At 41.9% G+C, this 23,757-nt stretch overlaps 1 protein-coding gene across 1 annotated transcript in view; it reads right to left on the reverse strand.

Moving 5' to 3' along the window:
• SHPRH (SNF2 histone linker PHD RING helicase) overlaps positions 1-23,757 on the reverse strand; it is a 146,739-nt gene that overhangs the window by 78,773 nt on the left and 44,209 nt on the right. Inside the window, exons 5-8 of the mRNA XM_089694274.1 lie at positions 19,318-19,396; positions 13,058-13,208; positions 4,266-4,353; positions 337-593 (exon numbers count right to left, since the gene is read on the reverse strand). Of these exons, the coding sequence (XP_089550400.1) occupies positions 337-593; positions 4,266-4,353; positions 13,058-13,208; positions 19,318-19,396 (575 nt within the window). The remainder of the gene's footprint in view (positions 1-336; positions 594-4,265; positions 4,354-13,057; positions 13,209-19,317; positions 19,397-23,757) is intronic.

The raw sequence follows: 23,757 nt of genomic DNA on the forward strand, positions 1-23,757 counted from the left end.
TCAACCATTTTAAAGCGAAACTAAAGCCTCTTATCCTTTACAGCCAAGTAAGCTGCTGTCTTAGCCTTTGTTTGATCTGCAGTTGGCATGGTACTGTACATGTTATCAGATATGACACCAGCCATTTAATGGTTTGACCATTCATTCAGATCACAAGCACTTTCAACAGTTAGCATTCACAGCTTGCCTGGAATGTTACTGTTTTGAGAAAAAGTTAAATGAATGGCTTTAGTTCCACTATAAAAAAAAGGTTAAGGAGGCCACAAGTCCTCAAAGAAGTAAAAAGGAGAGTGTCCTTAGTAATCACACAAGTATATAATTCCCAATGTTTCTTACCAGTGTGGGTTGTTTATCTCGTGTCATCTGTTCTTTGTAATTCACCCCCAGCTTAAAAGATCCTTGAAGTCCACGTCCTTTAACCTGCTCCACAATCTTTTTGGATAGTAGTTTTTCCAAAGTCTTTTTAAGCAGCCGATGGTTTCTCTGCATGTCATAACTATATACAGAGTTCACATATTTAAGTATGCCAATTACAGACACACCTTTGCTTACACTCATTTCCTTGATAGCTGCAAGAATCATAACTTGTAAACCTATAAAAGCAAAAAGATCTTTTAAGTATAATAACACTATTACATTGTCTTTTAGGTTTTGAGATTATTTATAAATTATGCGAACATTAAAAAACATTTTTGTTTTGAATTTTGTTTTCAACTACATAAACAAAACGGGATTGACTAAACTATGCAATAAACTATGATATAAGTTGCATTATCATCATTATTATTATTAATATTAATAATACTAATAATTAAAAAAAACATTTAGGTATGTAAAAGCTTCAATGCCTATACAGAAATGCAATACAGTATACAGTCAGGTCCATAAATATTGGGACATGGACACAATTCTAACATTTTTGGCTCTATACACCACCACTATGGATTTGAAATGAAATTAACAAGATGTGCTTTAACTGCAGACTGTCAGCTTTAATTTGAGGGTATTTACATCCAACTCAGGTGAATGGTGTAGGAATTACAACAGTTTGCATATGTGCCTCCCACTTGTTAAGGGACCAAAAGTAATGGGACAGAATAATAATCATAAATCAAACTTTCACTTTTTAATACTTGGTTGCAAATCCTTTGCAGTCAATTACAGCCTGAAGTCTGGAACGCATAGACATCACCAGATGCTGGGTTTCATCCCTGGTGATGCTCTGCCAGGCCTCTACTGCAACTGTCTTCAGTTCCTGCTTGTTCTTGGGGCATTTTCCCTTCAGTTTTGTCTTCAGCAAGTGAAATGCATGCTCAATCGGATTCAGGTCAGGTGATTGACTTGGCCATTGCATAACATTCCACTTCTTTCCCTTAAAAAACTCTTTGGTTGCTTTTGCAGTATGCTTTGGATCATTGTCCATCTGCACTGTGAAGCAGCGTCCAATGAGTTCTGAAGCATTTGGCTGAATATGAGCAGATAATATTGCCCGAAACACTTCAGAATTCATCCTGCTGTGTTTGTCAGCAGTCACATCATCAATAAATACAAGAGAACCAGTTCCATTGGCAGCCATACATGCCCACGCCATGACACTACCACCACCGTGCTTCACTGATGAGGTGGTATGCTTAGGATCATGAGCAGTTCCTTTCCTTCTCCATACTCTTCTCTTCCCATCACTCTGGTACAAGTTGATCTTGGTCTCATCTGTCCATAGGATGTTGTTCCAGAACTGTGAAGGCTTTTTTAGATGTCATTTGGCAAACTCTAATCTGGCCTTCCTGTTTTTGAGGCTCACCAATGGTTTCCATCTTGTGGTGAACCCTCTGTATTCACTCTGGGGAAGTCTTCTCTTGATTGTTGACTTTGACACACATACACCTACCTCCTATAGAGTGTTCTTGATCTGGCCAACTGTTGTGAAGGGTGTTTTCTTCACCAGGGAAAGAATTCTTCGGTCATCCACCACAGTTGTTTTCCGTGGTCTTCTGGGTCTTTTGGTGTTGCTGAGCTCACCGGTGCATTTCTTCTTTTTAAGAATGTTCCAAACAGTTGTTTTGGCCATGCCTAATTTTTTTTGCTTTCTCTCTGATGGGTTTGTTTTGTTTTTTCAGCCTAATGATGGCTTGCTTCACTGATAGTGACAGCTCTTTGGATCTCATCTTGAGAGTTGACAGCAACAGATTCCAAATGCAAATAGCACACTTGAAATGAACTCTGGACCTTTTATCTGCTCATGGTAATTTGGATAATGAGGGAATAACACACACCTGGCCATGGAACAACTGAGAAGCTAATTGTCCCATTGCTTTTGGTCCCTTAACAAGTGGGACCAAAAGCAACATATGCAAACTGTTGTAATTCCTACACCGTTCACCTGATTTGGATGTAAATACCCTCAAATTAAAGCTGACAGTCTGCAGTTAAAGCACATCTTGTTTGTTTCATTTCAAATCCATTGTAGTGGTGTATAGAGCCAAAAAATTTAGAATTGTGTCGATGTCCCAATATTTATGGACCTGACTGTATGCTCTAGAACAGTGGTGGGCAACCTTTTTTTTCAACTGAGCCAAATCTCGCCAAAACCACGATTAAAATTTATTTTGAGAGCCACATTTTTAAAACTGAAAATACATCCCCCATATAGTAATTCATCCCCCATATAGTAATTCATCCCCCATAGTAATTCATCCCCCCTATAGTAATTCATCCCCCATAGTAATTCATCCCCCCTATAGTAATTCATCCCCCATATAGTAATTCATCCCCCATATAGTAATTCATCCCCCCTATAGTAATTCATCCCCCCTATAGTAATTCATCCCCCCTATAGTAATTCATTCCCATATTGTGTCAATTCACTTACCTGTACTCCGCGCGTTCCTCTCGCCGTGTTCCCGCGCAGTTCTGGTCTTCAGGGCGGACTGTGAGAGGAGAGGAGTTTGTCACGCTGCCCCGCCTACATCCTGACAGCCAATGTTTGCCACGCTCTGCGGGCCGGATTATAAGGTCCGCCGGGCCGTAGTTTGCCCATTGCTAGGCTAGCTGCAGAGTCCTGACTTTTGGGGCGGCCGCCCGAGAGGAGGGAGGGGAGCGGGCGCCCGTCACACAGAAGAGCTGCATTAACCTCCCTGGCGGTATGATTCCTTCCGATTTTTTGTGCTGAAAGCGGTACCATTTTTTCGCATGGAAATAGTTTTTTATTGTAGGCTGTAATTTTTAGGAAAATTTCCCCACAAATCATTATCACTCAATTCTGCAAGTGGTTCTGATTTACTATCGCTGTTCTCTAGCCGGTCTAAAACCGCTTTTGACCTAAAGGGACGCTTTTTGGACGCCATGGACTTTTCTAAGTTTCCAGGCAGAAAGAACAGACAAAATGCAGGCAGGGCACAGGACAAAGCACTAGGGACAATATGTATGTGAAATGGGATGAAACAGCAATGTTTTACTATTGAAAATTGAAAAAAAAAAAAAAGACATTTTTTAAATTTTTTAAATTTCCCGCCGCCGGCGGCGCCCGTACGTCCCGACGTCACGGGGACCGGAACACAGAAGCCGGATGCCGGCATCGGCCGGAGGAGATGGCCGGGGACGCTGCAGGGGACACATCGCAGGAACGAAGGACAAGGTAAGTGCTGCAGGGACCCCCAGAGCAGCGCCGCATGGTAAGCCTGAGTGTAGCTCGTGGTATAGAAATTCTACCACGAGCTACACTCGGGAAAACCGCCAGGGAGGTTAAAAGAGCCGCGGCTTGCCGACCACTGAGCTACGGCAACCCTATTGCCTGTCACCTGGTGGGCAGTGTGCTCCGGAGCCGCAGCAAAGGTGAAAAAGAGCCGCATGCGGCTCTGGAGCCGCGGGTTGCCGACACCCGCTCTAGAATATTAATATACAGTATGTAGTACAGAAGCTTGCTGTTTGGCATTACTAAGTATTTTTAACTATTTGATATAATGGTAAGGTCGGCTATGCTTACCATATATATTCATGTGAATGGAAATGGCAGAAGCAGGAAACAAACGAAAACTTTTTTTTTACTTGTCCAATTAACCACTCCTGGGAATGGGAGCTAACGGTTGGGGGTCTTCGATAAGAAACTGTCACCTTATCTGGCCAAAAATCTTGAGTGTTTAATAGGTACCAGCAGTAATGTTTTACGTGAACTGGCTTCTAGCTCTTGGGATTTAGGTTCCAATTTATACAATCACATATAAAGATCAACAATGGCAATTGGCATGCACAGCAAACAACACACTTACTTGGGTAAATTAACCTGCTATCTCCAGCTTTTCTCTTTTTAGATGTTTCTACTGGAGGAGTTGGAATAAAATAGTTTACGACCCGTCCCTGAAATGATAAAGAAAAATACAGCTTTAGAGAAAAAAACGTGATGCATTTTCGACATATGTGCAGATAAAAAAAAAAGTCATAATCTCAGTGTTAATACTAATGGCACCAGACCTGTATAGCTACGGTTAAATGTAACTAATGGTGTGCTGGCTACAACATTTTTTTTAGTTTTTGTTTTCCTGTTATTGTCATTCACCAATAGATTCCTGTGCTCCAGTGTCCTATGACTGCGCAGAATTATTTTCAGATGTATGGACTTTCAGTGGTGGCATTCTGCTAGGCTGCTGAAAGTCAAAAGTGGTATAAGACCCAGGGAGAGAGACGGGGGAGGGAGAGGGAGGGGGAGATAGAGAGAGAGAGGGAGAGAGAGGGAGGGGGAGGGAGGGAGGGAGGGAGGGGGGAGGGAGGGAGAGAGAGAGGGAGGGAGGGAGAGAGAGAGGGAGAAAGAGGGGGAAGAGAGAGACAGGGGGAGAGGGAGAGAGAGGGAGGGAAGAGGAGTCATGGCACTTCTGAATTTCTGTCATTTAATGTGCCACTTCGCCCAGAAAATTGTTGCAATTACAAATGTTTTGACATTCACGTGTTTATTTCTTCTCTTTGTATTGGTAGGACACAAAAAAGTGGAGAAACAAAAAGCTCAAGGCTGACACATTTCACCCAAAACTCCAAAAATGGACTGGACAAAATTATTGGCATCTTCTCAAAATTGTAGGAAATAATTGCAATTCCAAGTTTGTTATGCTCCTGTAATTTGTAGTTAAATTTACCTGTATCAATTAACAGGTGCTGACAATATAGAAATTACTCCGGCAACCAGTCAAAATGCTGAAAATTTTACCCAACCCTTCTGTTGTGTGTCTGTGTGCTACATGGAGCATGGAGAAAAGAAAGAGCAGTAAAGAATTGTCTGAGGATTTGAGAAAAAGAATTGTGGAAAAGCATGGACAATCTCAAGGTTGCAAGTCCCTCTCCAGAGATCTTAATGTTCCTGTGTCCACTGTGCCCAACATTGTCAAGAAGTTTACAGCCCATGGCACTGCAGGTAATCTCCCTGGATGTGGATGAAATAGAAAAAATGATCAAAAATTGCAATGAAGGATTGTTCGAATGGTAAATAAAGAATGTCAGTCAACTTCCAGACAAATTCAAGCTGACCTTCATGCCCAGGTACAACTGTGTCAGCTGTGTCACTATATTTCAGCATATGAATGAAAAGGGATGCTATGGTAGGAGATCCAGGAAACAGAAACATAAAAAGGCCAAATTGGAGCCAAAATCCTTTTGGGAGAATGTGCTGTGGACAAACGAAACAAAATTACAGCTTTTTGGTAAAGCCAATCGTTCTACTGTTTTCAGAAAAAGCAATGAGGCCTTTAAAGAAAATAATACAGTCCCTACAGTCAAACATGGTGAAGGTTCACTGATGTTTTGGGGTTGTTTTGCTCCTTCAGGCACTGGATGTCTTGACTGTGTGCATGGTATTATGAAATCTGAAGACTACCAAAGATATATGGGGTGCAATGTAGGGCCCAGTGTCAGAAAGTTGGGTCTCTGTCAGAGGTCATGTGTTTTACAGCAGGACAATGACCCAAAGCACAGGTCAGAAAACACACAGAAATGGTTTAAGATAAAGTGCTGGAGAGTACTGAACTGGCCAGCAATGAGTCCAGATCTCAAAACAGCAGTTGTGAGAAGGACCCCTTCCAATCTGAGAGACCTGGAGCAGTTGGCGAAAGAAGAGAGGTCTAAAATTCCAGTAGAGAGGTGTAAGAAACTCACTGATGGTTACAGGAAGTAATTGATTTGAGTTTTTTCCAGGAGGTGTGCTACCAAATATTAAATTGAGGGTGCCAATGATTTTGTCCAGTCTATTTTTGGGGTTTTGCATGGAATGTGTCAGATTTGGCTTTTTTCCCTCCATTTTTCTTTGTCATATCAATATAAACAAAAGAAATAAACAGGAGAATGCCTAAACATTTGTAATTGCAAAATCTTTCTGGGCCAGGGGGTGCATTTTCTGACAGAAGTGCAGGGGTGCAGTATTTTGGACCATGACTGTATATATACTACTATAGGGCAAGGGATGTTTCATTCCTATCGCCTGACACCTGGGACATGTAGTTCTAGGCGCAGGGCAGGTAGTTTTTTTTCTTTACATTTAGCCCTGCTGCGGGCAAGCAACAGGGCTCAACTGGCAGGTGGAAGCATTCGGACAGCAGCACTGCCACCCATTGCTTCCACACAGCCCACAGTGGCAGCCTCTCCCCCTGGGCGCTATATGTCTCAGTCTCCGCTTGCCCATCTGCGGGCCGGGACCAGTTCAATGGCTACCGGTGGGTATAGGGGAGGGAGGGGAGCAGACACATCCACTCCCTTCCCCTTTTTGTCCTGACCCCGAAGTGATGTGATGTCACTTCCGGGTCCCCCTTGATAGATTCTCGGCCATCAAGGCAGGGAAAGAATGTAATGCAGTGCGATGAGCCCTGCATTACATTCAGTGGAGCACAGGGGAGACATGCAGGGTCTTTTAGACCCTGGATATCTCAAAAAGAGAACCTATCACCAAAAATCATCACATAGGGGACTTTCTGTCCCCTATCTGATAAAAAAAAAAGTTAATTTCTTTTTTTTATCAGGACAAGTAGTTTGAGGCACCGATTTAGTCCCTGGACAAGTAGTTTTTAAAAAAAAATTCCACACCCCTGTAGAGGGCACAGAAATATTAATACCATTAAACACCATATCCGGTATTTCATTTATTTTAAAATGGTATTAAACTCACAAGCAAACATTTATTATAATGGAGATAACCAATTCTGAGATGCAATAGCTGCATTCATTTTCATGTTAGCCTTTCTTTCGTTAATTTTACAGTGGAAGTAAAGTATATTTGGCATCTTTTACCTACAGGTAAGCCTTTAATAAGGCTTACCTATAGGTACTGTAACTATCTCCTGAATGTGCACCGTTTAGGAAATATTTACTGTAGATGCACCAGTGATGTCACTGCGCTCAATGGAAGGCGTGCTATCCATTGAAAGAGCCATGCTATGGGTGAAACTCCCTTTGCGCATGCGTGAGAGTGACAACATTGCGGCTCGGCCAATCAGATGGCCTCAGCTCGCAAACCTGGAAGGAAGACCGGGTGAAAATGAAAGCCTTAGGGAGCCGTGACAGCGCTCCGCTGGAGGGGTTAGTTTTTAGGTAAATCTTTTAAAATGTGCTAGTATGTGATGCAGCACATATGGTGTGTTCTCCTGCTCTTCCTAAAATCAATTACAATTTATTTTGTTTGTACTTCCTTATGTTAAGGTTCAACTCTTTGTTCATGCACCACTCAAACAGTGTCTGTCTCTATACACTCTCAAACCTACTATTGTCATGTCATCTGCAAATGTACTATGTATTATGTACAGAGTTATGAACAGCAGTGCAATCATGAGTGTATAAGGAAAAAAGTTAAACTAAGCCTTGAGTGTTAAAGTGCTACTAAACCCAGGACCCTGCATTTACTATATCCGTTCTCCCACAGTACACAGAACATAGAAATGCAATTATTTTAGTAGATATAGGGGGAGTTTTCATTCTCCCTGATTGTCCTATGAGGCTGCATAACCCCTGACCCTCTGTCTGGGCAGCACTGATTGGCCCTGCGCTGATCACATTCACTCTCCGAAGAAAAAAAACTCTCTAACCATAAAAAGGGCAGCAAAAAGGGCAGCAAACTCTGCTATAGAATGATAAGTGGTAAACCAACAGCTTAATCTCCAGATGACTAGAAAATAATTTTTTATAAGGCATCTCTTGGTTTGCTCACTGCACACACTGATTTCAATTGTAACTATCATAAAAATAAAAACATTTTAATTCTTCTTCTTCGTCTGAACTCTTATGTTAATAAATAACTAGAAGGATCAAGGTCTGATATATATGTGATCTATTTGCTAAAACTTTAGAATGTTAAAAATAATTTACCTTAAATTATAACTAAAGGCAAAACTTTTTTTGTCAGGTTTGGATTGCGTGGAGAGAGATTAGAACGCTTGTCAGTTACTGCTGTCTATGCCTCCGTTAGGGAGATTCATCATCTCTATTTGTCCTGTTTACCATTATCATTGAAAGTGATAGTAAAATAAAATCTAAAATTTTGGGTTGTCCCCAGAAAAGTAATAGAGGGGAAATCTTTCAATGGGGACAGTAGTTCTGGTGACCTGGGGTTCCCCAAGGAATTGCCTCAATTTGCAATGATTTCCTCTCACTTTCTGTTTGGCCATGGCTCAGGAAGTGAAGGGAAATTTCTACAAAGGAACACAGATGGTAAAAAAAAAAAAATGAAAAAATGTTTTGCCTATAGTTCTACTTTAACAAGCAGAAGTGACCTCCTGAGGTGCATATAATATTGGTAAAGAACATGCGCACTAATGCATCTGCACACTGTATGACTGGATAAGATGACTTGAGAAAGTTGCTTGCTGCTCTGTAGTTTGCCAAAGTTGAAAAACAAACACTTCTAAGCTTATGCAGGATGGTACAAATCAATGTGCAAAGAAAAGTAACCTAAAGAATACAATTAGAATTCTGAACATAGAAATATGATTAGTTCCTATGGATAAATGTGTTTTTTGCAGTGTTAACTGAACAAGCCTAAGGCTGTATTTGCACGGACATTTAGTCACAGTGCAAATCTCAGCAGCAGAAATCATTCCTGCTGCTGGGTTTGACAGCTGTAAGAGGATAGCTGGCCACCAAGCCCATACAGTGCAATGACAAACTGTCGGTGGCCACAGCTTTCGTAGCTGTTTGCACAGTCAGCAATTACCTGTGGTGAATGCTGCAGGATGCACACTGTTCCAATATGCTCCATGTACTGTACAATAAAGGACAACTTCACCAAAGGTCCTTTATTCTACAACAGTGTAGAGAGTGAAGTGTTATATAAGGCAGTGTTTTTCAACCTTTTTTGTGCAAAGGCACATTTTTTTCATGAAAAAAATCACGAGGCACACCACCATTAGAAAATGTTAAAAAAATGTACCTCTGTGCCTATATTGACTATATATAAAGTAATTCTCTTGAATAGGAATCAAACACAAAGAAATTATTTTATAATTACTTTATTATGAAATAATAAAGTATTTTATAATTGGACCCGGGGGCCGGACCAAGAGTAGATGAATGATGTGTATGTGTCATCCATAGTAAGTATAGTAATATTACCCATAGTAAGCATAGTAATTAATCCCCCATATAGTAATTCATCCCCCATAGTAATTCATCCCCCATATAGTAATTCATCCCCCATAGTAATTCATCCCCCATAGTAATTAATCCCCCATATAGTAATTCATCCCCCATATAGTAATTCATCCCCCATAGTAATTCATCCCCCATATAGTAATTCATCCCCCATAGTAATTCATCCCCCATAGTAATTAATCCCCCATATAGTAATTCATCCCCCATAGTAATTCATCCCCCATATAGTAATTCATCTCCCATAGTAATTCATCCCCCATATAGTAATTCATCCCCCATAGTAATTCATCCCCCATAGTAATTAATCCCCCATATAGTAATTCATCCCCCATAGTAATTCATCCCCCATAGTAATTAATCCCCCATATAGTAATTCATCCCCCATAGTAATTCATCCCCCATATAGTAATTCATCCCCCATAGTAATTCATCCCCCATATAGTAATTCATCCCCCATAGTAATTAATCCCCCATAGTAATTCATCCCCCATATAGTAATTAATCCCCCATAGTAATTCATCCCCCATATAGTAATTCATCCCCCATAGTAATTCATCCCCCATATAGTAATTCATCCCCCATAGTAATTCATCCCCCATAGTAATTCATCCCCCATATAGTAATTAATCCCCCATAGTAATTCATCCCCCATATAGTAATTCATCCCCCATAGTAATTCATCCCCCATAGTAATTCACCCCCCATATAGTAATTCATCCCCCCTATAGTAATTCATCCCCCATATAGTAATTCATCCCCCATATAGTAATTCATCCCCCATAGTAATTAATCCCCCCTATAGTAATTCATCCCCCCTATAGTAATTCATCCCCCCTATAGTAATTCATCCCCCATATAGTAAGTCATCCCCCATAGTAATTCATCCCCCCTATAGTAATTCATCCCCCATAGTAATTCATCCCCCATAGTAATTCATCCCCCATATAGTAATTCATCCCCCATAGTAATTCATCCCCCATAGTAATTAATCCCCCATATAGTAATTCATCCCCCATAGTAATTCATCCCCCATAGTAATTCATCCCCCATAGTAATTCATTCCCCATATAGTAATTCATCCCCCATAGTAATTCATCCCCCATAGTAATTCATCCCCCATATTAATTCATCCCCCATATTAAGTCCCCAAGCCCCCCCTGTGTCAATTCACTTACCTTTGCTCCGCGCGTTCCTCTCACCGTTCCGGTGTAGCATGAAAATCTGTCTCCTATGAGGATCTGTCCCCCTCGACGTATCTGCGCATGTGCCAGTTTCAGGCATTAGCAGCCGATCGGCGATCTCCGGCACATGCGCAGATACGTCGAGGGGGACAGATCATCCTGACAGTATCACGCTCCGCGGGCCAGATTAAAAGGTCCGCCGGGCCGTATACGGCCCGCGGGCCATAGTTTGCCCATTGCTGTTCTAATGATTGGTCTATTTGTGAGCCGAGGCCACATGTTACGGATGAAATTGCAATTTTTCCCACGGCACACCAGACAATATCTCACGGCACACTAGTGTGCCGCAGCACAGTGGTTGAAAAACGCTGATATAAGGTACAGAACAATGTACAAAGTGAAGATGTGTCGAGTATATTAATGCACAGCACAGTGTAGAGAAAGTTGCCTTATGGAGTACATTAATGTACAGGACAGACCAAGATTACCCTCTAGTAAATGGGATGGGACTTTAAAGGCTACATAAACAACCAATATTTATATATAAAAGTTATACAAAGTGTTTTATTGATACAAAGGATAAAAACGAAAGTAAAAAAAAAACAAAACATGAAAATCCAAGTATTGCGTCTACAGAAAATATTTGCACAGATACATTACTGCATAGTGTAGCAAAACAATTAAAACTGCATAGATAGTCCAGAGGAACAGCACCCAACACATTTTGAAGTCTTCTTCCTCAGGGGTGCTTTCGATGCATTCAGAATATGCTTAATGTGCATTATAGAAAGATATATAACCGCTGACATAGACAAGATTAAAAATAATGTCAATGTTGTCCCACCAATCCACAGGGCAAGAGGGGGCTTGGGGAGAGGACACGAAGAAGCGCCCAAAATTTTCACTGGTAGGCCACCATACAATATCTGGCCCTATCAAGTGCATGTTAGACAAGAAATCTGAATGCATGAAAAGACATGTAAATGGGAGAGTCTTGGGAGTTGCAGATTCTATGGGAAAGGATCTTGTATTGACAGAGATACCATTTGCATTCAGTTCCGGCGGCAGCAAAACTGGCTTGGCTTTGCTCCTGCTGGAACTGAACTGAAGAAGCTGGAGAGTAGGAGCTCTTGGTGCTTGAATCATGAACCAACAAGAAAAATAAAAGATCTGGTTGGGACTCAATCCACCACTGTATATATCAAATACCAAATTGTACCAAAAACCCCCAAAACAAAACATGTATCAGCTATTATACATGGATACTCAGCAGTATAAGGCTCATTGCATATTCTGGATTATTTGCAAGCAATATACTCACCATAAATTAAATATTCAGGAGTGCAACTGGGCATGAATCAGCTCATTTTAATGAGTTTTGTTCACACAACTGAGATTTGTATTATGTATATCAATATCAACATGAGAGAAGATGTTATAAATATAATGGCCAAGTTTTTATGTATATATTTTGTATATGCAATAAACTGCGTAACATAATGCTATAAGAAGTTGTTTTCTTTGTCCAGTACATTTTGGTATTTGCTATATACAGTGGATGATTGAGTCCCAATCAAGTCTTATTTTTTTCTTGTTCGTCTTGTATAACAATGCCACACAGTCATGCAATATACTGCTTATAAGCATGTAATTATTCTAACTAAAAGAAGAACTATACTTTTAATAGTGCATGATAAAAAAGTAAAAGACAACACAAATAAGATGTCATTACAGTGGCTGTTCTCAAATTCAAGTGAACTCTGCAGTATATACTGTAAGGCCTACAGTACCAAATTAAATATACTCTGAGCTTTTCATTTAAACTGTCATTAATTAGACCTCTTGCACAAGGATGCTTAGCAGCTCCTGTGTGCTGAGGCATAAAATCCCTGGTGCTCTCTGGTGCCTGGGGTGGTGCACATGCCACGTACAACCGCCAGTGCAAGGGAATGGCTGTACACAGTTGTGCTCAGGTAAATGCTGATGACTTCTGCATCAGAATTTACGCACACACGTGTATACTGCTCTTCTTCCCAATGCGCAACCTTTGCTTTCAGGGAGAAGTGCCATACGCCTCTATGTGGGTAAGAGCAGGTGCAGAAGCCATCTGCATTTACTCAAGCACAGCCATTCTTTTGTATTGGCAGCTATGTGTTGCACATGCAGCTCATAGACTCCAGAAAGTGACTGGGATTGTATGCCTCAAACACAGGAGCTGCAAAGCATCTGTGTATATGAGACCTTACAGCCAAAATTCTTTTTACCTCAGGTAACATCAGCAAGTCAGCTTGAAGATCTTTTCTTGGATGACAAAGGATCAAACTCAGAACTTCCACTGTCTTTCCAAGGCCCATTTCATCTGCAAGAATACCTCCAGGCCACTCGTGAGAAGCAGCAGGGTATTGCTGAATAATACTGGAAGATAGTAATTTTGAAAGAATAATACATTTAACAGTAATGCAGCTCAGAGTGAAAAAATTACATTTAGTAAACATAGGATTTTTGTGCTCACCATAAAATCTTTTTCTTGAAATTCCAGGAAAAGAATTTTATGGCTAGTTTAAAAATCTTGTTTACTGTCCACTCCATGGAAGAAAACAGGAAGTCTTTTGCCCTCAGAACATTCAAAAGCAGTATAACTTAGGGGTAGCTTACAGCAAGCAATCATCAACAGGCCCAAAGAACAGAAAAAAAGGGAAAGAGCCTGCAGCTGAAGAGCCACCTGAAGCTAGCATCAGATAAGGCCGCAGTCTCCACCTGGTAGAAGAACACGGTAACAGAAGTCCAGATGGCAGCCACCAAAGATCAAGAAACACATGGAAAAGAAGAGAATTCACACAGTGTGATGTCTGCAGGGAGCATAGCAGGCTTCCTTTTAGCCGCACTCACACATAAGGTGAGGAGTAAGCAGGTAATATCACATGACCGCAGTCCATGGTAGATGATAGCTCCAAAAAGATATTTTACTGTATTATATGAATGTGATCTATAGACAGTTGTTTAAAGGGTGCTTTTTACTTCTCATATACCAGAAAATACTTAAAATGTGTTTATATACTATAAGAACATATGCTTGGAAGCAGTTTGCCTGAACCACCCAGAATGGCAGAACAAGAAACTAAACCAACCTTGATCCAAGGTCCATCTGGGATTACCAAAAAGGAGAGTCAGTGGCTAACAGAATGAGACTAACAGCCTGATCTATAGTCAAACAAGAAAGAGAAGGTACTCAACAAAAACTACCCTAGGACAGGTGAAGGTCCAAGACCTCAACTCACCTGATCTTATAGCAGATCCAAACAAAATAGGATTCCTTGTATGACAAGCTCTCAGGTCAAACCCTCACATCGCAGAGGCAATGACTACAAATAAAGAACCCCTTGAGATGAATTAGAGAAAAAAGTACCTCCAAAAAAGCCCAAAAAAGAAGTTCTTGAAAAGAACCAATTTTGGATCCCACTGAGTCACACAGGAATAACCATGGGAGGTTACATGGGAAACTCTCTATACCAAGTCTTAGAAAAAGCATGGGAGGTAAGTAATACAAACTACTCAAACCCATGCCACTTATGAATTAATGCTTGCATCTTCTATTGGTAACTACGAGGTTGCTACCACCACATGGCAACCATGGTTAGACTGGTATGACAAGTCGTCTTGTACTTAAACAAGGGTCAATTTCACTAGCATAGCTTGCATACTTATTGTTATTTTCATTGATACAAACGATGCTATTTTTTTTGACTGTGTGCTCCTACTTGACTTCTTATGTCTGCCTTTAGGCAAGTCTGTTGTATTTTTGTACTTTCCTGCAATATTTTTGATAAAACTTATTGAACAAGCATGAGAGGTTATCATTTTCAAACCACAAATACCAAGGAAAAAATCCAGACTTGACAGAACTGAGTTTAGGCCCAATCTATCTGCAAGAAAGAGAAGACACCCATGGGGTGAAGCCCTGTGATAGACCTTGCTAGAATAGATTCCAATCTCGAGCATCGTAGGCCCCAAGAACACACTAGGGTGTATGGATCACTCCCCAAGATCCATACATAACTTGTTGAGAAAGTCTTACACCAGTTTCCGTGTCCAAGTTGAACAAGTCTAGAATGTATCCAGGATCCAAACTACATCTTTTGTCATAAGAAGATGGTTGAGGCACGCCCCTGCCATGGTGTTGTCCACCTGGATCAAGATCAGATGACTTTTGATTTAAATACAATATGTAGAAACAACAACATCTCCAAGATGTGGACCGAGAAAGAATTCTCCAACGTAGATGTAGACCAAGCAAGCTCACACTGTATCTCCACTCAAAAAGGAGTTGCCAAGATGTCTCACATTGGGGATGCTATAAGAATGCAGAAGGGCCAAGCCGACATTCAGTACCCTAAGGAAAACTCGGTGCAGAGGTGAGATTGGAATGTCAGAATGTAGGAAAGATGGGGACTTGTAGGTACGTGTTCTAACTAGAAGCCAGAAAGTCATCTTGGAAAAGGGGAAGGGGTAGTGGCAGATCTGATGACAGACAAATCTATCTTTCTACTCCTCACCTCACCCCTTCAGTCTCCACTCGTATCACAAGCCTACTAAGTGACATATCAGATTGTATGTCACTCCACTTCCTCAAACTCAATCTTTCCAAAACCGAGCTCCTAGTATTCCCCCCCGCCTGACTTCTCTTTTAAAATCAACAACACTATCAGGAGTCCCACCCCTCAAGCCAGGTTACTAGGCGTCATCCTAGACTCCAATATGTTATGTCCTTTCGGCCCCAGGTCCACTCGCTGACAAACTCATGTAGACTCCACCTCCGCAACATCTCCAAGATACGACCGTTCCTAACCTTGGAAACCACTAAGCAACTCATTCACTCCCTTATTATATCACGCCTCGACTACTGTAACTCCCTCCTCATTGGCCTACCTCATTGCAGGCTATCCCCACTTCAGTCTATCATGAATGCTGCTGCCAGACTCATCCACCTTACTAACCATTCTGTATCTGCCACCCCTCTCTGCCAATCCCTCCACTGGCTTCCAATTGCCCAATGGATAAAATTCAAAACACTAACACTGACGTATAAAGCCGTTTATAACACTGCCCCAAATTACAACAGCGATCTTGTCTCCAAATATCACTTAAACTGCACTCTCCGCTCCTCACAAGACCTCCTACTCTCTAGCTCCCTTGGCTCCTCCTCCCATGCTCATCTCCAGGACTTCTCCTGGGCTTCCCCCATCCTCTGGAACTCCCTACCCCAATCTCTCCTAGATTGTAAGCTCCAAGGAGCAGGGCCCTCGAATCCCTCTTGTATTGAATTGTATTGTGACTGTACTGTCTCCCACCATAATGTAAAGCGCTGAGCAAATTGTCGGCGCTATATAAATCCTGTATAATAATAATAATAATAATATAATAATCTGGTGAAAACAATGTCAATTTTTTGAACTTACAAGCCCTAAACGAGGTAGATGTTCTCTTTAGGAAAGATAACAGTGATTAGGTTGGAGTACAACTCCTAAAACCTTACAGCTACAGGAACTGGGACAATGACGCCTTGGTCCAGAGGACCTCAGAGAGCTAAAAGGAGATCTGCTAAGGTTGGAGGTGAGAAGCCAAAGAGAGGAAAACAAAGGCTCAGCTTGTATCCCTAGACCATCACTTTCTGCATTTTTGAGCCTCAGAGGCAAACTACTGAGGTTTACGCAAAGATTAACAAACAAAACTCCCACATTGAAAAGTAGGGGTGCACCTTCATGCTGATGAAGGTTTCAGCAGGCTTTTTACCTTAAACTTTGCAGGTGGCCAAAGAACCAAGTTTGCGATACCTAAAAGTGTATGTTTCAGGAGTAAAGAAATGAAAATAAGATTTTGCAGACCTTTCCTTAAGATTCTTGTGCTAAGGCAGGTGGGCAAACTTGCTTCCAGCGACGTCGTTGATAAAAATATCAAGGACCAGTCAAAATAGATATTGTACCTTGAAAACCAGGCGGGTCAGATGTGTCTTGTGCACAATATCTGTAGACTAGGAACCAAAATGCTCTAGGCATAAGTTATTGACAAAAGACCAATGCAGGAGACAAGCCAAGATGTTTCTATTAAGTCATCACAGTTGAAGTATAAAATTGAGCCACTATTTGGCAACATTCTTTCCAAAAGGAAACAAAATGTAAAAAGTATTTATGAGATATCAAGGGCATGTCAAGGGGTTTCCAATGCCTATAAAGAAAATTGGCTGCAATGGCAACCGCGCCTAATCACAGAGCAAGTCTCCAGAGACAGGAAAACCACTTAGGCAATGCCAGCGGCTCTGGATCTGTAAAGCACTTCAGAACAGGGTTTTCAAAGTACCTTGTGAGGAATCCAGTGTCCCAAGGCCATTTCTAGGCTAGCCCTGCATTATCCAGTTCAGCAGGGTCTGAAATGTGAATCTCGAACAAGCCAGGCTGATAACACGCTATAGAAATAGAGATAGCACGGCCAAAGCACACCTCGCCCAGCCCAAGTGGTTAGCAGGTAAAAGCAGCCTCAGCTCGATTCATCCAAGACATGCCCCCCCCCCCCCCCAACGTGTTTTGCTCTGTCCCCGGGGCTTAATCATGGAGACCAGTCACATCAGATAACTGCAATCAAATACAGTTGCAAGAAAAAGTATGTGAACCCCTTGGGATTACGTGGAGTTTTGCATGAATTGGGCATAAAATGTGCTCTGAACGTCATCTAAGTCACAACAATAGAAGAACACAGTCTGCTGAACATAATACTACACAAACATTAGATGTTGCCATGGTTTAATTGCACATAACATGTAAACATTCACAGTGCAGGGAGGAAAAAGTATGTGAGGCCCTAGCTTAATGACTTCTCCCAGAGCTAATTGGAGCCAGGAGTGAGCCAACCTTGACTCCAATCAGTGTGATGATATTGGATGTGTTGCTGACAGCTGTCCTGCCATTAAAAAACACACACCTGTTTTGGGTTTACTGGTTTCAAGAAGCACTGTCTGATGTGAACCATGCCTCGCAGAAACGAGCTCTCAGAAGACCTACGATCAAGAATTGTTGACTTGCATGAAGCTGGAAAGGGTTACAAAAGTATCTCCAAAAGCCTTGATATTCATGTGTCCATGGTAAGACAGACTGTCTACAAATGGAGAAAGTTTAGCACTGTTGCTACTCTCCCTAGGCGTGGTCATCCTGTAAAAATGACTGCAAGAGCACAGCGCAGAATGCTGCATGAGGTAAAGAAGAATCCCAGAGTGTCAGCTAAAGACCTACAGAAATCTCTGGCACATGCTAACATTTTTGTTGACACATCTACAATAAGGAAAACATTAAACAAGAATGGAGTACATGGGAGGACACCACGGAGGAAGCCATTGCTGTCCAAAAAGAATATTGCAGCACGTTTGAAGTTTGCAAAAGAGCACCTGGATGTTCTACAGCACTACTGGCAAAATATACTGTGGACAGATGAAACCAAGATTGAGTTGTTTGGGGAGAACACACAACACTATGTGTGGAGAAAAAAAGGCACAGCACACCAACATAAAAACCTCATCCCCACTGTAAAACATGGCATAGGGAACATCATGGTTTGGGGCTGCTTTGCTGCCACAGGGCCTGGACGGATTGTTGTCATTGATGGGAAAATGAATTCCAGAGTTTATCAAGACATTTTGCAGGAAAACGTACGACCATCTGTCCGCCAACTGAAGCTCCGCAGAGGATGGGTGATGCAACAGGACAATGACCCAAAGCATACAAGTAATTCAACAAAACAATGGCTGTAACAGCACAGAATACGCCTTCTGGAGTGGCCCAGTCAGAGTCCTGACCTCAACCCGATTGAAATGCTGTGGCATGACCATAAAAGAGCGATTCACGCCAGACATCCCAAGAATATTGCTACACTGAAACAGTTTTGTGAAGAGGAGTGGTCCAAAATTACTCCAGATCGTTGTGCAGGTCTGATCTGCAACTACAGGAAACGTTTGGCTGAGGTTATTGCTGCCAAAGGAGGGTCAACCAGTTATTAAGTCCAGAGGTTCACATACTTTTTCCTCCCTGCACACATTTTATGCCCAATTCATGCAAAACTCCACGTAATCCCAAAGGGTTCACATACTTTTTCTTGCAACTGTAGATCAGCTCTAGCAGCAATGTAAAGAAGAGTCTTGAATGAAGAAAAGGGTAAATTTTTTAACAGCAAAAAACTAAAGCATGCTGGTAGTAGGAGAGGGTATCCTGGGCTGGCTACACTTTTTCGTACAGACTTCCTGTAAGTGGCAGTATAACTGCAAAGTGAAAGACTGTCTGTTTCCCTCAATGGACAAGAAAGAAATACTTCTTTGACCAGTACTACACACACACAAACAAACAAAAGCATATATATTCTTGCAGATAATGTATAGCATAATTCAGTTTTCAGAAACTGAATTTACATTTAATTCTTTGCAAAAATGGGTTCTTAAAAGCATGTCATTTTTAACAAGTAGGACACTAAAAAAAGCATTGTTTACCTTCCAGAAAATGGATTATAGTAAATCTTCATGCCATCAAGTGTGGTGATTTCCCTCCACAACGCATGCAGAGAGCTTTCTAAAAAATTATTAACACAATTAGTTAAATATATTTATGTCACTAATGTATCACTCATCTTTAGCTGTATGTTTCCTGTTTTAAAGTCATTTGTACCCACGTACATTAATCGTTCTATGGCTAATGAAAGCAATTCAACAATTCATAAAGTATTTAGTACATAAAGCACACGATAAAGGGCCTTTATTTAAGGGGGATTTTCCTTTGCTCACAATAAAATATTTTTCATGTTGGCATTACCTCTGTGGTATACATCCAGAGTATAGAGCTTTGAGCTCCAATGTTCCTTTACTTTGGTTTAAAGCCCTGCAGAAGGTAATGACTCTTCAGTCTGTAGCTTCTCTGCAGGAAGAAAATCTACTATGCAGCATTGTAACCAAACAGATGATCAAACTGTATTTACTGGGATAACAGTTCAGTAACTGATCTATATAGACAACCTGAGGTGAAAAAAGTCCATGCCAAGCAAAGGGCTGAGAACAGCATCTTCCATGGGATAGCCATAAAGAGAAGGCTGTGTATACAGTATGAAATAGAAATAAGGCTCTAGAAAGTAGAAAAGTGGCCACAGACTTCGGAAAACTAAAGATATGGGTAATACTGCTTGTGTGAAGAGTAGAACTAAACCAAGATCATGTGAGATGCTTATCATAGACAGTATATACTGGGACACTGGTAGAGGGAGAAAGTAAAGGTAAGTAGAAATAACAAGCAATTCTCTACACTGTATAGAAAAACTTTTACATGAGCATGCTCGGAGGATCCAGAAGAGTACTGTCACAGGTGTTGTACCCATGATACAGTACATTAGCTCACTATCCCAGAGGCAGGAGAGATATAGACTATTGACAGAAAAGCCAGTTAGGCCTTTCATGGTCGGAACACCAACTGACATAGAGGAGGCACAGGAGCTGACTGCAGTTGGGAGTGAGTAAGTAGCTGAAGTTAAATTGTTAACCACTGGGACAGAAACCCAAGCGAAAGCTATTATTGTCAGTGGGAGGATTGGGGCTCATTCACACCATGGAGACGTCCGTTTTTCTGCAAGCGTTCTGCAAGGGTACAAAATCAATTGTTCTCTATATGCTCTGTTCAGACCACAACACTAGTATCATGCAGAGCGTACATAAAAACTGATTTCTCTGCAAGTGAAATCTGCGTGTCAGTCATCAGTTTTTCTGCATGCATGGTGTGAACGAGGAATAAAGTGGGTGACTGTGGCAAGGAAAGAAATGAGGCGAAATTGGGAAGTGATCATGCTGGGGTAGTTGCAGGGTGCATACATTTGTGGCTGGGAAATACAGAGGAAGGTAGTGCTGAAACATACTGTAGCCAGTGTGGGGTAAATAGATGGTAATGGCAAGGCAATAGGCAGAACAGATCATGACTGGGGAGACAAGCATATAGGGGCCAAATAGGAGCTGGCAAGGGTAAGGCTTGGCATCAACAAGACCATTTATCAAAGGGCAGGTGACATACAGTATATATACTTAGGAGGGACACAGCAGAGAGCAGGTGGCCATATCAATGTATACAGAAATAAAGTAGTAAATATGGGACATTGGAGTGTTGGGCAGTAGAACAGCAAAAGAGAACAGAAGAAATAAACAAAGTATAGATGTGGAAAAGGTGAAAGATTATATCTCCTCTATCCCATAGCTTGGGGCTGTATTTTTGTTTTCCTTTTTTCCCTGTATTCCCTAGCTCAGAGCTGTAGACAATATTTTTCAGCCTTGGGCTTGAAGAGGAATAGGCAGGTGAAGCCTACAGCATGGAAGGGAACGCAAAAACGCGATACCAGAGGGGCTAGTGGTGAGTGCGCAGGTACGCAGGCCGCGGGGAAGACAGCATATAAGCAGTAATGTGACAATGCGATCCTGGGGGACGAAAGAACATCAGGATTGGCAAACAGAAGAGTCAGGGGGTCCTGGGCTTGGGCGGCATTGGTTATCCAGGTAGGTCGGCAGAGATGGGAGGATGAAATCTTCCATGCTGCTAGAACCGAGGATCCCGTACATAAGTTCAAACATAACCATTTAACAATTAGACCAACAGGTAGCATATAAGGCACAACAAGCGCTTAACAGTAGAGGCAAGAGAATAGGATGGCCCATAATATATGGGGCATGAAGAAAATTTTCCGCTGTACATGATGAAACATTGAGAGAGAAAAAGGGGGAACAAAAAGGAGGTCAAAAGGACAGTATGAGCCCTAAGGGCAAATACAAGGATACGGATACTTAGCGTCTACATCTAAGTGAGGGGTGAAAGGAACAGACTCCATGGGTGTCAACTACCGTAGTGGCGGAGTTCCACTTTGTTGTGTGTGAGCTGTAGGGTGAAGGATGACTGGTGAGATTCAGTCCATGGAATCTTGTGGAGATGGAGCAGATGATGAAAAACGCCCTCGTTTGTGAGTGTTGAGTTCACCACTGGTGAGGTGTGGCGGGCGGAATTTCATGCAGTGAGCATGATGCTGATTGCCGTCTGGAACTTTCTGCTGATGTTGATTGACAGTTCAGCTGGAGGTTCCGCAGGGTGTCTTGCAATTCATCAGGGTTCTTGTAGATGTAGTCTCGGGCCTGGTAACGGAAACGCACTGCGAAGGGAAAGCTCCATTTGTATGGAATGCAATGCTGTTGGAGAGCTTGTAGATTGGATTTCATGGCCCTTCGCTTGGTGATGGTAGTGGGACAGAGGTCTTGGAAAAGCTGGTAGGTGTGGACCTGAAACGTGAGGGATTCTGCATTTCGGGCAGCTTGTAGAAGTTGCTCTTTAGTGCGAAAGAAGTGGAGCTTGGCTATCATATCGTTTGGTGGACCGTTGGTGCGTCTTGGAGCTAGTGTCCTGTGAACCCTATCTATTTCTAGGAGTTCTATCAGAATAGCTGGGGCAAGCTCTTGGAATAACCCTGCGACAGTTGATTGGACGTCAATAACTGACTCAGGAAGGCCAAGGATTCGCACATTTGAGCACTTAGCCCGATTTTCAAAGTCCTCTAGACAAGTTTGCAGTGTCACGCTTTCGTCACGCAAAAGGTCAAGGTCATCTGCATGTGTCTGAAATGAGGCGTCAAGGTCGTCCACTCTCTGTTCCAGGTCGACAGTGCATTGCCCAAGTTCGCAGATTTCTCTGGACAGCTTGTCTGTGATGCGGTCAGAGGTCTGTTTCAGGGCTTTGTGCAGCATTTTTTCAAAGCGCATGAGAAGGTCAGGAGTAATAAGATCAGGGGTTGAAGCATGTATGGGGGTCTCTGGGTCAACATCAGACTCACCCTCAGATGTGCAGGGATGGCTTGGCTGCTCTGTCTGCAGGGCTGTATATTTCTGCGATGCCTGCTTGCTGCCAGGAGAGAATGTGGTGGCCATCTTGGAGGAGGCTCGTGCTAGGGCCTCCTTAATAGGCTTGCTGGGGGGTGGAGCTTGGTGCCGGGACGCTCTCCTGACCATGCTGGCATGTGGCAGGGGGTTGCTATGGCAACCGGAGCCGTTTATGTGACGGCGCGGGCCAGGATCGGGTGTCGGGCGGCTGTCTTCCCTGCGATGTGGCGGAGCCTCAGGGAGACGTGTCCATCCCGCCAGCTGCGCATGCGCACTATTGAATTAAGCTTTTCAAGTCTTTTTTGAACACTGGCTTCTGTAAGCCACAAGGATACATTATATGATGCGTTACTAATGATGCAATCTTGACAACTATACTCCTCCTTTTCCTTAGTAAAAACTGAGGAGAAGAATGCATTTAGTACAGATGCTTTTCCCTTGTCATTTGTAACCCACTTCCCTTTGTCATTCTTTATGGGACCAATATGTTCTGGCCTTGCTTTTTTACTATTAATATATTTAAAGAATTTTTGGGGAATTTTTTTACTCTCCTCCGCTATGTGTGTCTTGTGGTATATCTCAGCCTTCCTTATTGCGTTCTTACATTTTTATTGCATTCCTTGCAGAGTTGGAATGCTGTTAATGATCCCTCCGCTTTATATTTTTTAAAGGCAATTTTTTCTATTTATTATTACTTTTTACATCCTAGGTTCATCTTTTATTTTTGTTGCCTATAGGGATACACTGGCTAATACTTCTATTTAATGTGTTCCTGAAGTACTTCCATTTTTCCTCCGTGCTCAATATTTCAAGGATTTGGTCTCATTTAATATCCTGGATTATTGATCACAGTTTAGGAAAGTTGGCTCTTTTGAGATCAAGTGTTCTTTTATTACCCATGTGCCTCAATTTCCTATGATTTATGCTGATTGTAATTATCCTGTGATTGCTGGTTCCCAAGCTATCCCGTATCACTACATCTGCAACTAGATCTGTGCTATTTGTAATTACTAGATCTAGTAATGTATTCTTTCTAGTAGG

Source organism: Staurois parvus, unplaced genomic scaffold (assembly GCF_062004578.1).
Source record: "Staurois parvus isolate SC_StPar_1 unplaced genomic scaffold, SC_StPar_1.0 ptg000657l, whole genome shotgun sequence".
NCBI lineage: Eukaryota > Metazoa > Chordata > Amphibia > Anura > Ranidae > Staurois > Staurois parvus.